We start from the raw sequence: 16384 nt of genomic DNA, 5'->3' as shown, positions 1-16384 counted from the left end.
TGTCCACAGATTAAAAAAAAGTCCACGCTATCATAGTGAGAATGCAATTAACTCTGCGGGAAATTGTTATTTTTTTTTGTTGCAATTAATCAGACGGCAAAACATTAACGTTTCTGCTGGCCCTCGATAGAATGATGTCACATGAAAACGTGTGATCTGTCGTGATGGCTGTTGTCAACAGATGGAGCCCTGTGTCCTTCAGTTAAAGGCGGAGGAGTCCCATCTGGCCATGTCAGATGCCACCAACAGTCACTTTTTCCTTGTTAGTCTTTAGCATTCGCCCTCATGCCCGGTTGGAATCTTACCCAAAGATATCCTGCCCCGAATCGCATTCCCACCTTCCGGAAAATGTGCTGCCCAGAGATTCGTGGCAGAAACGCCATCGTCTTGTTAGCTGCTTTCCCGTCTGATGTGGGCGCTAGCCCCCAGGATGGGGAACAGTCACACGGGAACCAGGCAGCCTCTGCGCCTTGCCAAGCGACCATTCTTCGCGTGCGAACCTGTACGGCGACAGTTGGCAAGTTATTCGACCATGGGGGGAGCGCCACCGCTAAACGCAGTCGCATCCTCAGCTGCTGTTCAGACCCATGCGTTTTTAAGCAATCGAGCTGGGGTCCCTGGCATATTTCCTTGGTACTGAGGGCAATTGTAGCGTGCCAACTGTTAGGTAACTCATGAATCTCACCTGGCACCTACCTGGTCTGTGTGGCTCAGTACTACATCGGGAGGGTGTGGGGGGCATTTACCAATTCACCAATCAGGATCAATTTAATGCCTTTGTTTCAACTTTAACATTTACACCTTCTAGAAACTATGAGGCCCATGTCAGGGTAAACAGGCAAAAACAGCTTGCTCAATTTTTTTTGACCGTTAGCGCAGTTCCAGGTGCCTTGAAGGTGATTCCACTTGTGGGGGAGTCCAAAACTAAGGGCCATAAATATAAGATAGTCACTAACAAACCCAAAAAGGAATTCAGCAGAAACTTCTTTACCCTGAGAGTGGTGAGAATGTGAAACTCGCATGGAGTAGTTGAGACAGATAGTGTAGATGTATTTAAGGGGAAGCTAGATAAGTAAATGAGGCAGAAAGGAATAGAAGGAGATGCTGAAAGGGTTAGATGAAGAGGGGTGGGTGGAAGCTCGAGTGGAGCATAAACACCGGCACAGACCAGTTGGGCCGAATGGCCTGTTTCTGTGCTGTAAATTCTATGTAATTCTTGTACTGGTGGCTTGGTTCGGTTTTCAGCTCACACACGACGAACCTGAAACAAACTTTAATATAGGTGTGAGGAAAGACTTGAGATGCTGGGGCTATTTCCACCGATGTGCAATTCCTCCGGGAGCCACTCCGCTGGTGGAAATGCAACTGAGGGGAACACCCCTCCCCCAACACCTAGGCCGGAGGCTCCGTCCCAAACCCCAGCGACAGGAGTCATTCGCATGGTCGGGGCGGGGCACCAGCCCCTATAAGGGTCCTCCAGCGGTACCCAAGCCAATCAGGCCTCACCAGGCAGAACGCCCCACAGCCCCCCTGCCTGAGGTGCTCCCAGACCCTTCTGGGCTGAACACCAAATTAAAGTCTTCAGGTCCAAAAGGAGCCATTCTGCCTCCTCTGGGATCAAGTACCTTAATTACCTTACAATGTCAGCCGTGGCTCAGTCGGTAGCACTCTCACCTCTGAGTCAGAAGATTGTGGGTTCAACTCCAGAGACTTGAGCACATAACTGGTGCAGTACTGAGGGAGTGCTGCACTGTTGGAGGTGTTGTTTTTCGGATGAGATGTTAATCCGAAGCCCTGTCTGCTATCTCAGGTGGATGTAAATGATCACGCGGCACTATTTTGAAGAAGAGCTGAGGCGTTCTCCTGGCGTCCTAGAATCATAGAATGGTTACTGCACAGAAAGAGGCCATTCGACCCATCGAGAACTGTGCCGGCTCTTTGTAAGAGCAATCCAGTTAGTCCCATTCCCCCGCTCTTTCCCCGTAGCCCTGCAAATCATTTCCCTTCAAGTATTTATCCAATTCCTTTTTGAGAGCCACGATTGAATCTGCTTCCACCGCCCTTTCAGGCAGCACATTCCAGATCATAACTACTCGCTGTGTAAAAAAGCTTTTGCTCATGTTGCCTTTGGTTCTTTTGCCAATCACTTGGCCAATATTTATCCTTCAACCAAAATCAGATTGTCTGGTCATTATTACATTGTTGTTTGTGTTATCTTGCTGTGTGCATACAAGCTGCCGTCTTTTCTAAATTACCATAGTAATTACACTTCAAAAAAGTACTTCATTGGCTGTAATGCGCTTTGGGAAGTCCTGAGGTCGTGAAAGGCGCTATATAAATGCAAGTCTTTCTTTATTAACTAACTTGCTTGGGAATCCTACTGACATCTTGTGGTGTGTTGTGGAAAAGTATTTTAAAACTCTCATCATTTTGCTAAACTCCACCAACATTTCAATAGCCAGGAACTAAATTACGCTCAAGTCTGCAATACCAGCTCCCTTTTGCCTATTTATCAAAGCAAACATACACATTGAGAGGGAACGCTAACCCACCTCGCCAGGCGGGAACAGGCGAGCACGCGATTAAAATAACCGTGCAAAGACTTGCCGCCACCTTCCCGCTCGATTCCCGTCCGCCACCATCTTAACTGGGCCCTTTTTTAGGCGTCCGAGGTGCCTGATTGACGCAGGCTGGAGCCCATTAATATATGCAAATCGGGGTCCTATGATTACAGTAGGTCCCGATGGCATTTTAACGGCCTACTGAGTGGGGCCCTCTTAAAGTAAGTAAAAAATCGTTTCCTTAGTGGTGCCAGGAGTGATCCTTTGGGCTTCACAAGGAAAGTCTGGGCCTCCTCCAATTCCCCCCCCCACTATGGTGTACCTCGGTGCCGGTGGGTGGCCCCCCCAGGGCCCGCGATTTTGATCGACCCGAAGCCAGCCGGCAGCCTCTTTCCTTACGTTTTGGGCAGGCAGCAGGTTGGCTGGATGCAAATGAGACCCAGGAGTTAAAATAGCCCAGGGATCTTTTACCTTCACCTGAACAGGCGGTCGTATCCTCAGCTTAAGGCCTCAAAGTGCCAGCCCAGATGACGTGCTCAAACCTTGGACCGGAACCAACAACCTTCTAACTCTGAGGTGATTAGGAAGAGGAGTAGGCCATTCAACCCTTGAGCCTGTTCCGTCGTTCAATTAGATCATGGTTAATCTGCACCTCAACACCATCTTCCCGCCCTTGCTCCATATCACTCGATACCCTTACCCAACAGAAATCTCAGTCTTGAAAGCTCCAATTGACCCCCAGCATCCACAGCCTTTCGGGGGACAGAGTTCCAGATTTCCACAATTCTTTGTGTAAAAAAATGCTTCATGATTTCGCTCCTGAATGACCGAGCTCCAATGTTAAGATTATGTCCCCTTGTTCTGGATTCCCCCACCAGTGGAAACAGTTTCTCTGTATCTACTCTATTGAACCATTTTAACATTTTAAACACCTCGATCAGATCACCCCTCAACCTTCTATACTCAAGGGGATACAAGCCACATTTATGCAATCTGTCCTCATAATTTAACCCTCTAAGCCCTGGTATCATTCTGAATAGTTATTAGAATCAGAGATCAAAATACATTTTTTGTTGATCTTAATACAATTTTGTTTCTTTGGTCAGTTGGATGTCTGACACAAACGGAAACCCATTGCTAGCCTTCACCGTCTCCAAACCAATCCACTGAGAAACCCGCACAGGTAAGATTTTCTGTTTGTCCCAATACAGACCACACATTTCTCGCTGTAGGGATATATCCCACATATTGAAGCCCTGAGAGTTTAGGCAAGAGGCAACTGTAGGGACCTCGAAATCTGCACAAAAATTATTAACCAACTGTCCAGTCTATTAGGCCACAGGCTTTAATGGTCATTTTGGAACGGAATGGGAAGGATCTCGGTCTCCAGTGAAAAATCTGCCACCACAGGTCCCGATAATGAGCCAATCTGGCTGGTCAACCATCAGTAGTGTCCTGGAGCACTGTGGGTCTACTTGGCGCAGGTATCATTATTCAGGTTTACCACATATGGTATGTGTCAGTATGTGTCCGTTGTGGCTCAGTTGGTAGCACTCTTGGCCCTGAGTTAGAAGGTTGTGGCTTCGAGGCGTGCTCCAGAGACTTGAGAACGAAAGTGCAGTACCGAGGGAGCACTGCACTGTCGGAGGTGCTGTCTTTCGGATGAGCCGTTAAACTGAAGCCCTGTGTGCTCTCTCAGGTAACACGTAAAAGGTCCCATGGCACTATTCAAAGAAGAGCAGAGGAGTTCTTCCAGTGTCCTGGCCAATATATATATTTCTTTCCTTCCTTCACTGGGGGATTATATTCACCTTCACCGCCAGTGTGGAGAGGGAGGTAATCTGGTGGAATGAATCCCTCGCCCGGTATAGAACCCACCTGATCTTTACCCCATTGATTTCAGTGACGGGTTCTACACCGGGTGGGGGATCCACTCTGCTAATTACCCTCCGGCCATTAAAGCTGAAAATTACCCACACTGAGCCTGCCACTTAGTCTGAACCGTCTATCACCAGTCCTGTCACCTTAGCACCTCTGCAACCCCAAAGAGTAATGTTATTAATATATTAGTAAATCTCCTTCCTTTCCAGTCTATTACTTTATTATTGGTTAGAATTATTTTAATATCAATTTAGATTTTATCGAAGCCTGAAAATAATCTATTGGTGCAATGATCTATTTGCCTGCAAACATAACAGCGGAGACCGCTAACGACTAACATCTCAGTTGATTAATGACTCTTCAACAGCCAGGCAATTCATTATGATTCCTCCTTCGGGGACCTTTACTGATCTCATGATGATTTGTTGGTCTCGCTCAGTTCTGCTGCTCAGCGATCGTCCACTAGATGGTGCTCCACTCATAGGCTCTTCACAGCACAACGCTCTTGAAAATGACCATGGATCAGGTCTGTTGTGTTGGGGATCCAGAAATTAGGGCTATTGGAGTGAAAGCAAGATGCTGGAAACAGTCACTTTAGCAGCGCCTGTCAACACTAGACAAAGCCTAGATGTGAGGATTGCAGTCGATAATCATAAACCTGAGGTGACTTTTGTATTAAATTACAACAGTGACTACACTTCAAAAGTACTTCATTGGCTGTAAAGTGCTTTGCGACACCCTGAGGTTGTGAAAGCTGCTAAATACATAAACATAGCTAAAATTAGCAAACGGTGTTCAGATGTCTCAATCGCATTAATATACCCTCCTTTCCTCTACCTCTCTTTCATCCATTTTACTTCTCTTCTTTTCGTTTCTTGCTTTTTAAAAATGTCTACCTTTATACTTCTCTTCACAGACCACCAACAGTGGGATTTCAAAAGTGAGACTAAGCAAAGGAGAGCTATGGAGACAGGGTTAGCCCATTTGCTATAGTATTAGTGAAAGCTCCCTATTAATTGTGTGTCAGCTGTGGCTCAGTGGAAGCGCTCTCGCCTCTGAGTTAGAAGATTGTGGGTTCAAGTCCTACCTGAGAGACTTGAGCTGAGGGAGCGCAGTACTGTCGGAGGTGTCGTCTTTCGGATGAGACATTAAACCGAGGCCCCGTCTGCCCTCTCAGGTAGATCCAACGGCATTCTTCAAAGAAGAGCTGGGGAGTTCTCCCTGGTATCCTGGCCAATATGCATCCCTCAACCAACCTCACTAGAGCAGACTATCTGGTCATCATCTCATTGCTGTTTGTTGGATCTTGCTGTGCGCAAATTGGCTGCCACGCTTCCTACAGTGACCACACTTCAAAAGTACTTAATTAGTTGTAAAGCGCTTTGGAATGTCCTGAGATTGTGAAAGGCACTATATAAATGCAGGTTCTTTCTTTCCATAAGGCTTATAGATTTAATAGGGGACTTTCCCTATAGCTGCGGATGCTGGGATAGCCCGACCTCCATGATGGTCTCCATGACAATTACCTTTGTTAACAGTGAGGCAGCAGTTCCCCTGATTGCTCAGTGGATAAATGCACTGTGTGGTGTCATGCTGAACCCTGCAAATCAGGAAGATCCCAGCTTTGTTCCTTCTTGATCTGTATTGAGTTGGCCAATCTTAGTCGGGGTAGCGGTGAACGTTCTAAATTTGGCTTCAGAATCATGGACCAGGGAGGGCAAAAAGCTACAGTTCTCACTGCCGATCACAATCTGTTGACATCTGCTGGATGAACATGTGTTTGAATGCTGCATGAAAGCAAGATTGGGTTCAACATTGATGCCCTACATGGTTGAATTGCCTACCATGCATAATGACAACTTGGGGGAGGTAAGAGAAGGTTGCTGGCAGCCACTAAACCAACCCATCATCAACTTCAGATGAGGAAGTGAGAAAAGTGAAGGAAATGAAAGATAAACAACAATAACTTGCATTTATGTAACGCCTTTAATGTAGTAAAAAGTCCCAAGGCGCTTCACAGGAGCGTTATGAGACAAAAATTGACTCCGAGCCAAATGAAGGCGATATTAGGACAGGTAACCAAATGCTTGGTCAAAGAGATAGGTTTTAAGGACCCTCTTAAAGGAGGAGAGAGAGGTAGAGAGGCAGAGAGGTTTAGGGAGGGAATTCCAGAGCTTAGGGCCTAGACGGCTGAAGACATGGCCGCTAATAGTGGGGCGAAGGAAGTGGGGGATGCACAAGAGGCCAGAGTTGGAGGAACGCAGAGTTCTCGGAGGGTTGTAGGGCTGGAGGAGGTTTCAGAGATAGGAAGACAATGGAGGGATTTGAATACGAGGATGAGAATTTTAAAATCAAGGCATTGGTGGACCAGCCCTATATTACAACTCTTACACTAGTTAAGCATCTCACTAATTGCTTGAGAGATAATGAAGTCAGCAAGAAAGAAAAAAAGAAAGAAAGAACTTGCATTTATATAGCGCCTTTCCTGACCTCAGGATATCTCAAAGTGCTTTACAGCCAATGAGGTACTTTTGAAATGTAGTCACTGTTGTAATGTAGGAAACGTGGCAGTCAATTTGCGCACAGCAAGGACCTACAAGCATAATGAGATAAATGACCGGATAATCAGTTTTATCGATGTTGGTTGAGGGATAAATAATGGCCAATACACCAGGGAGATCTCCCCTGCTCTTCTTCGAAATAGCACCATGTGATCTTTTACATTCACCCGAGAGGGCAGACGGGGCCTCGGTTTTACGTCTCATCCGAAAGACGGCACCTCCAACAATGCAGCACTCCCTCAGTACTGCACTGGAGTATCAGCCTAGATTTTGTGCTCAGGTCATGATTAGCAATTTTTCTGAAATTTCCGATATCAAACTCAATATTGCAGGAAATTGTAGAATTCGGAATGTATCCTGTTTGGTTGGTGGCTGTTTAAGCACAATCAACAGTAAGGCCATTAACTCTTCAAGGAAAAGATTCCCTCTAGTCGCTACTCGTAGCAAAATCATAAATGTTATAATTCTGTTAGGCCCAGAGGAGCTGGCAGAGCCTCGCACGTAGGGTTGCCAACTCTGGTTGGATATATTCCTGGAGGTTTCATCATATAACCTCCCACCTCCAACCACCCCGTCCAGTAAAACAGCCTTTCACTCCCATCTCCAATATTTCTATAATTAATAAACAAAAGTATTCAAAGAAAATGAAACAAACACACCATTTTTTTTAATGCCCCAATGATTTCTCTCCCGGGTTTTGCTTGCAGCAGTGTCCTGGAGATTAATCTTCAATTCCTAGGGACTCCAGGGCAATCCTGGAGGTTTGGCAACCCTACTCGGAGGCAGCCTGCGCATGTTGGAAAATTACGTCTGCGCTGCTGCCATTTTTCTAACACGTGCGGGCTGCGTGTGAGCACGAGGCCTTGCGGGACTTCCCATTAAACGTGTTCTTTAACACTGCACTTACAATCTTCCCGCTATAAGAGAGAGAGAGACACTAATCCCTGAAGAACTCTTCAAAAACAAAACTGAATAAAAGCATTGGGAAGATTGTGAAGGTTCAGCTTATTCTCCCAGCAACGCACACACAGAGTCCCTGCCTTTGGAAAGTTTGCACTAAATATCAATTCATTTTATTCAATGATTTTCTGCTTCAGTAAAGGGCAACAAATGAGACCGAAAAATTCATTGCAATTAAAATAAAACCTAATTCCCCACGGACAAAGAGCCCAGCTAGCTGTCGTGCGTCACTCCATGTGAGATTGGTGTTTCAACAGTAAATCTGCTTTGTAGGTTTTCAATTATCTAAAGGATAAATAGGCATCTCCATCTTAATGATATGCCCCTTGAAGGCAAATGAAAACTCACACAGTCTCAATTCAATGGAAGTCTGTGGCTTGCCTGTTATTGTCACAGGACAATTCCTGACACTGCTTATTGCTCCAGCGGGTAAAATCTAGGACAGATCTTTCTTTGTTTTACAGTTGTCGCTGTTGAGTGCTTTGTTAACGTAGACAGGGCTAAACAAAAACGGTAACACCTTTCAGTGAAAATGTTTTCTGACACCAGTTTATCCAACAGCCATGGATTGGATTTTCCTTAGGTAAAGAAAGCAAGAAAGAACTTGCATTTATATAGCGCCTTTCACGACCTCAGGACGTCCCAAAGCGCTTTACAGCCAATCAAGTACTTTTTGAAGTGTAGTCACTGTTGTAATGTAGCAAGGTGTCAGCTTGGCTCAGTTGGTAGCACTCTCATCTCGGAGAAGGTCATAGGGTCAAGCCCCACTCCAGGACCTGAGGCTGACATTTCAGTGCCCTACCGAGAGGGTGCTGCGTTGTCAGCGGTGCCGTCTTTTGGATGAGATGTCAAATCAAGGCCCAACCTACCTGTTCAGGTGGATATAAAAGAACCCATTGCACTATTTGAAGAGGAGCAGGGTGTTACCCGACTCAACATTTATCCCCCACTTAACACCACGAAAGGAAATTACATAGAATTTACAGCGCAGAAACAGGCCATTCGGCCCAACTGGTCTATGCTGGTGTTTATGCTCCACATGAGACTACTCTCACCCTACTTCATCTAACCCTATCAGCGTATCCTTCTGATTATTCACCTCATTTGCTGTTCGTGGGATCCTGCTGTGCACAAATTGGCTACTGCACTTGCCTACAAAAGAACAGTGACTGCACTTTTGAAGTAATTGATTGACTGTGAAGCACTTTGGGACATACTGAGGCCATGAAAGGTGCTGGATAATTACAAGCTCACTCTTTCTGACTGGCCTTTTGCTAGTGGTAGCAATTAAATAATTAAACGCTAGTGATTAGTTAAGCATGAGATGAAGTGGTTCTTGCAATGATTAAAATGAGCCTTTCACTAATTCGGGAGTGTTCTGGTTTGGCCTCTATAAATGATTCCATGATCGGAGAGGTGAGACACACAGTGGAGGGGTTTCTGAATCAGCCTGCTGTCATGTTTGGCAATACAGAGAACCCAAAAAACAGCAAAGAGGGAACAAAAGTTAGTGTCATAGAATCATGCAGCACAGAAGGAGGCCATTCAGCCCATCGTGCTTGTGCCGGCTCTCTGAAAGAGCAATCCAATTAGTCCTACTCCCCTACTCTTTCCCCATAGCCCTGCAAATTTTTCCTTTTTAAGTATACAGCATAACCAATTCCCTTTTGAAAGTTACTGTTGAATCTGCTTCTACCATCCTTTCAGGCAGTGCATTCCAGATCATAACAACTCGCTGTGTAAAAAAAAATTCTCCTTATCTCCCTGTGGCTTTTTTGCCAATTATCTTAAACCCTTTGGTTATCGATCCTCCTGCCAGTGGAAACAATTTCTCCTTATTTACTCTATCAAAATCGCTTATTATTTTGGACACCTCTATTAAATCTAAGTTGCACAGGAAGAAACGGAATCATTTCAACCCATGCAGGGCAAGGGACTGCTGTAAGGATATACTTCTGCGGCATTCAAAAAGATAACTAAAAAAATGCTACCTGTCACCAACAAGGCTGTGGAGATTTAGGAGGGACACTCGAGTCCTGAAAGCAATTAATCCCCTCAGTTGTTCTTCCTATGAAATTCATAGGAACATACGAAAATGATGGGCAGGAAAAGTCCAGCTGGCCCATCAAGCCTGCCCCACACACATGACACCTGAAGCATCATGACTGGACACTTCCTAACGCCCCTGTGAAGTGCCTTGGGACGTTTTGCTATGTTAAAGGCGCTGTATAAATGCACGTTGTTGTTGTTGTTGTTACCGCCGGCAAAATGGCTTTCTTAATAATCACACGTTTGGAAAATGGCCCAATTAGTTCTTACCAGTCCTCTCCATATCATGCTTGTTCAGTGTGTAAATATTGCTTGCGAAGTTTACGCCTTAGAATCTTTGTGCCGTTTGAACATCAGGAGTAACCTTCCTGAATGTTACTGTGACTGAATTAAAGAACCTTTCAGTTCTTTGCTTATCTACTGGGCAACGCCCCTCATGACTAGATCAGGTGGTCTTCCCTGTGACTCGCTGATTGGAACATCAGTACATTGGAAATATTTTGCAAGCTGTTCTCAGTGGATCCTGTTGAGACATTGCAAGTGCATCTTCGATATGTCAAAGATATGTTCAATTGCAATGTGAGTTGTACTTTTAAATGCTGAGTTTTGTTCTCATGATTTGTGAGGGATCGTGGTGATGAGGAATGGAATGGTGGTCGTGTAGCATCAAACCCTCACAGGGCAGTGCAGCTTGGGCTAGATGCAGAATGACGCTCCCTCTACTCTGCCACGACAGTGTGCTTCCAGCCCAACTACAGGACAGTGCCTCCTTCACCACACCAGGCCTCAGAATTAATGGAAAAGGGAAAACCCATGATTGGAGATAGTTGGGTGGTTCCTGCAAGACACAGATTTTTGGTGGAGCTGGAAGCTAAAAAAGTAAGGGGATCAGGCCTTGTGATTAGAAGTTGTCCAGCGTAAAAGGAAGGTCAAAAGCAAATAAGTCAGCCCTCGAAAGGGACAGCGTGCAAGGTTTTGAGAAGAGAAGCGAGTTTGGGTTAAGTAAATTTTGCTTTGACTGTTGCTCTGTATGGCCATTTGCTATCTGTAAAATAAAGCAGACGAGCAGCTCATACCTGACCTAATTTCATCAAGTGTTTCTTAGTCCACCTTTGAAAAGAAGGGCACATGAGAGAGACACAGTTTCCAGTTCAGATCACTAGAGTTCTACTGTTCCACCCCTGGGTTATGCTCTCATGTAGTTTGATATTGGGCAGTATAGACGCACCCCTGAATGTAAGAAACTCAGGCTGCTTACAGAAATGACCAAACATACCCAAGAGAATATCTAAGGCAAGATCCAAAACTTGTAACAACTTCTCTGTGTAAGATTGCCAATTAGGGATAGTTTTGTGCATGTCCACTAGGAATTAGGCTGTGCTTGTCCAAACTCATTTCACGTAGGCCTCTTACAGCCAGGAAAAAAAGGAGTATATCATTCGATCAGCCCAGACTGGAGTTTAACCAAAGTCCAAGAGGTGAAAGGTCAGAGTGTAACCCACTACACCACACAGTTCCTCCCTGACCTTCTGAGTCAGCATCGAAAATGTTAGCAGTTGAGACAAAGTGACCCATAGATATAGTATCGCAAAAAGTACTGTAAGAAAAAATTTGCATTTATATAGCCCTTTTCATGACCTCAGGATGTCCCAAAGAGCTTTACAGCCAATGAAGTATTTTTCGAAGTGTAGTCACTGTTATAACGCGGTAGGCAATTTGCACACAGCAAGCTCCCACAAACAACAATGTGATAATGACCAGATAATCTGTTTTTTTAGTGATATTGGTTGAGGGATGATTATTGGCCAGGACACTGGGGAGAACACCCCTGCCCTTCTTCAAAATAGCACCATGGGATCTTTTATGTCCACCTAAGAGAGCAGACGGGGTCTCAGTTTAGCGTCTTATGTGAAAGACAACACCTCCAACAGTGCAGCACTCCCTCAGTACTGCACTGGAGTATCAGCCTGGATTATGCACTCAAGTCTCTGGAGTGGAACTCAAACCCACAACCTTATAACTCAGAGGCAAGAGTGCTACTGACTGAGCCACGGCTGACACAGCTATCAGTTGGTAAAAGTATAGTGTAACTGTATAATTATGTGCCAGACGTTAGCCAGAAGGAAAAGAGAAGACTGTTGACCAATCAGGAGAAAAGACTACAGCCAGCTCAACAAAAATGGCCGTATTCAACGATTCACAGTATGAGACTGAACTCTTTACATCAATTAATCTGCCACCTGATCAAAGGGATTGTATGTCTTTATAATCATAGAACCATATAATCATAGCAAGGTTACAGCACAGAAGGAGGCCATTGGGCCTGTCGAGTCCGTGCAGGCTCTCTGCAAGAGCAATCCAGCTAGTCTCACTCCCCCGCCCTATCCCTGTATCCCTGCAAATTTTTTCCCTTCAAGTACTTATCCAATTCCCTTTTGAAAGCCACGATTGAATCTGCCTCCACCACCCTTAAAAGGGTCTTAAAAGAAGTGGCTGCAGGGATAGTAGATGCATTGGTATTAATTTTCCAAAATTCCCTAGATTCTGGAAGGGTCCCATCAGATTGGTAAATAGCGAATGTAACTCCTCTATTCAAGAAAGGAGGGAGACAGAAAGCAGGCAACTACAGGCCAGTTAGCTTAACATCTGTCATAGGGAAAATGCTAGAATCTGTTATTAAGGAGGGTTATAGCAGGGCACTTAGAAAATCTCAATGCGATCAGGCAGAGTCAACACTTTGTGAAAGGGAAATCGCGTTTGACTAATTTATTAGAGTTCTTTGAGGAAGTAACAAGCAAAGTGGATAAAGGGGATCCTGTGGATGTGGTGCACTTGGATTTCCAGAAGGCATTTGAAAAGGTGCCAATCAAAGGCTACTACACAAAATAAGAGCTCATGGTGTATGGGGTAATATATTAGCATGGATAAAGGAAACAGAGAGTCGGCATAAGTGGGTCATTTTCAGATTGGCAAGATGTAACAAGTGGAGTGCCACAGGGATCAGTGCTTGGGCCTCAACTATTTACAATCTATATCAATGACTTGGATGAAGGGACCGAATGTATGGTTACTAAATTTGCTGATGACACAAAGGTAGGTAGGAAAGTAAGTTGTGAAGAGGACATAAGGAGTCTGGAAAGGGATATAGATAGGTTAAGCAAGTGGGCAAAAATTTGGCAGATGGAGTATAATGTGGGAAAATGTGAACTTGTCCACTTTGGCAGGAGGAATAGAAAAGCAGTATATTATTTAAATGGAGAGAGATTGCAGAACTCTGAGGTACAGAGGGATCTGGGTGTCCTAGTACATGAATCACAAAAAGTCAGTACACAGGTACAGCAAGTGATTAGTAAAGCAAATGGAATGTTGTCATTTATTGCAAGGGGAATGGAATATAAAAGTAGAGATGTTTTGCTACAGTTGTACAGGGCATTGGTGAGACCACATCTAGAATACTGTGTGCAGTTTTGGTCTCCTTATTTAAGAAAGGACATAATTGCTTTGGAGGCGGTTCAGAGAAGGTTCACTCAACTGATTCATGGGATGAGGGGGTTATCTTATGAGGAAAGATTGGATAAGTTGGGCCTGTATACATTGGAGTTTAGAAGAATGAGAGGTGATCTTATTGAAACATATAAGATTCTGAGGAGACTAGAAGGGGTAGATGATGAGAGGATGTTTCCTCTTGTGGGAGAGACTAGAACTAGGGGCCACAGTTTAAAAATAAGGGGTCTCCCATTTAAGACGGAGATGAGGAGAATTTTTTTCTCTCAGAGGTTCGTGAGTCTGTGGAACTCCCTTCCCCAGAGAGCGGTGGAGGCAGGGTCATTGAATATTTTTAAAGCTGAGTTGGATTGATTCCTGATTAACAAGGGAGTCAAAGGTTATAGTAGGTAGACGGGAAAGTAGGGTTGAGGTCACAATCAGATCAGCCATGATCTTATCAAATGACAGAGCAGGCTTGAGGGACTGAATGGCCTACTCCTGCTGTTAATTTATATGTTTGTAAGTTCGTACCCCCTCAGGCAGTGCATTCCAAATTACAACCACTCGCTGTGTAAAAAAAGTTTTTTATAATAACTTTAACCAGGTAATAGACTTGATACTCAACCCGAAACATGACCCTGCTAACTCTGTTTCTTGATGCTGACAGGACCTTGAATGTATTTTCTGCTCAATATTGAGAAGAATCAGAAATTCTGCTGACAGACAATTGACCAGCTCATCTTGAAGCTAAGTCTGTCATTTTGTGTGATGAGAAAATTGAAATGCCGTCTCTTGCCCTCGTCTCAACAAAATGTGGAAAGCTCAGCCCGTGAATCAGGGCCTATTTAAAGCCAATTATCAGCGTGATCTCCCGCACAAGCTGCTGATGGGTAACGATGAGCGCCTGTCACTTGGACAATTAATAAAGGGATTGAAGCTGGAGGCCTTCAATTAACGAGCAGCAGATTTCTGATCCAAAGTGCAACCTTGGGGCATCAAAAAAAAATATTTAAAGGGTTGTGTTGAACTTTTTCTGTATACTGCCAGTTACTTTTTCTGTATACTACCTGGGACCTCCAACAGTGCAACCTACAACCTTCCAACTCAGAGGCGTTAGAGCTACCACAGAGCCAAGGCTGACACCTAAAGTGTGCTAATAAGTATCTGGCTGCACTATGATGACGATTGGGCCAAGATAACAAGAGGGGTATGGTAGTTTAGTGGTTATGTTACTGGGCTAGTAATCTAGCTGAAGAGTGAGTTCATATCCCATAACAGTTTGAGAATTGAATTCAGTTTAAAAAGAAATCCGGAACTAAAAAACTGGTATCAGTACAAGTGACCATCAAACTGTCTGATTGTCATAAAAATCTAATTGGTTCACTAATATTCTTTTGGGAAGGAAACCTTACCCAGTCTGGCTTATATGTGACTCCAGTCTCACACCAATGTGATTGACTCTTAATTGCCCTCTGAAGTGGCCCAGCAAGTCACTCAGTTACATCATGGGGATGGGCAATGAATGCCAGCCTTGCCAGCAACCCCCACATCCTAAGAATGAATAGAATGGGTATTCTGCGGTGAGTAACTCACCTCCTGACTCCCCAAAGCCTTTCCACCATCTACAAGGCACAAGTCAGGAGTGTGATGCAATACTCTCCACTTGCCTGGATGAGTGCAGCTCCAACAACACTCAAGAAGCTCGACACCATCCAGGACAAAGCAGCCCGTTTGATTGGCACCCTAAACATTCATTCCCTTCACCACCGGCGCACCATGGCTGCAGTGTGTACCTTCCACAGGATGCACTGCAGCAACTCGCCAAGGCTTCTTCGACAGCACCTCCCAAACCCGCGACCTCTACCAGCTAGAAGGACAAGAGCAGCAGGTACATGGGAACAACACCACCTGCATGTTCCCCTCCAAGTCACACACACTTGGAAATATATTGCCGTTCCTTCATCGTCGCTGGGTCAAAATCCTGGAACTCCCTTCCTAGCAGCATTGTGTGAGAACCTTCACCACACAGACTGCAGCGGTTCAAGAAGGCGGCTCACCACCATCTTCTCAAGAGCAATTAGGGATGGGCAATAAATGCCGGCCTCGCCAGTGACACCAATATCCCATGAACGAATAAAAAAAAGATAAATAACAGGACTTACCTAATGACACGATTCCATTGGCACTCGCATATCCTGAGATGCTGGAAGGTACTGATGATCAAGAAGAAGATAAAAGGGAACTAAATGCCCAATACATCCCAATAACTGCTGCATTAGAAATCCTGTTCACCGAGAGGACAGAGAGTGATCCTGTAAATCCCCTGAAGCATGAATTTTCAAAAAAGACTAGGGGTCAAACCTGAGACGTTCCTGACCTATATCATTCAGCTACTTACCAACTTAACTAGCAGAGCCTTCGGGGAAGTTAAGCATACAGTCCAGCCGTACGTGAGAACTTTTCTTGCTTCTGTGTATCAGAAAATAAAGATACAGGCCGGGAATTTCCCGCGCCGCCGCCGTGGGAGATTTTCGCCTTGTGAAAATGGGGAGGTGGTGACACCCTGAAAATCGTGGCGAAGAGAAAAACGTACTAATCCCATTCCCGCTCCCGATCTTGCCGACGCCATCCCAGGAAGGTCCTACCTACCGCTGGGCAGCCGCAGCTCCCACCTGTGTCAGGCGGGTGGCCATTTTAATATCTAAATTGCTGCTTTGCGCCGCGCAGGCTCCGCCCGGTTTTAGCTGGCGGTGCAGCTGAAGAGGACCTGCCCACTGCCCACTGCCCAATGGCAGCACGACAATGAGGCCCCGGCCCTCAAAACGGACGCCGGTCGGCGGCCTGATGGTTAAAATTTACTCCCGAGGCTTCCATCTCTGGGATTTG

At 45.2% G+C, this 16384-nt stretch overlaps 1 protein-coding gene across 1 annotated transcript in view; it reads left to right on the top strand.

Moving 5' to 3' along the window:
• Nucleotides 1–348: 348 nt before the first annotated feature.
• The window catches only part of LOC137341324 (melanin-concentrating hormone receptor 1-like), a 44012-nt gene continuing 27976 nt past the window's right edge, over nt 349–16384 (top strand). The window contains exon 1 of the mRNA XM_068004450.1: nt 349–667. Coding sequence (XP_067860551.1) covers nt 349–667 — 319 coding nt within the window. The remainder of the gene's footprint in view (nt 668–16384) is intronic.

This window comes from Heptranchias perlo, chromosome 23 (genome assembly GCF_035084215.1).
Source record: "Heptranchias perlo isolate sHepPer1 chromosome 23, sHepPer1.hap1, whole genome shotgun sequence".
In the NCBI taxonomy this organism is placed as follows: domain Eukaryota; kingdom Metazoa; phylum Chordata; class Chondrichthyes; order Hexanchiformes; family Hexanchidae; genus Heptranchias; species Heptranchias perlo.
This window is presented reverse-complemented; position numbering and strand designations above follow the sequence as displayed.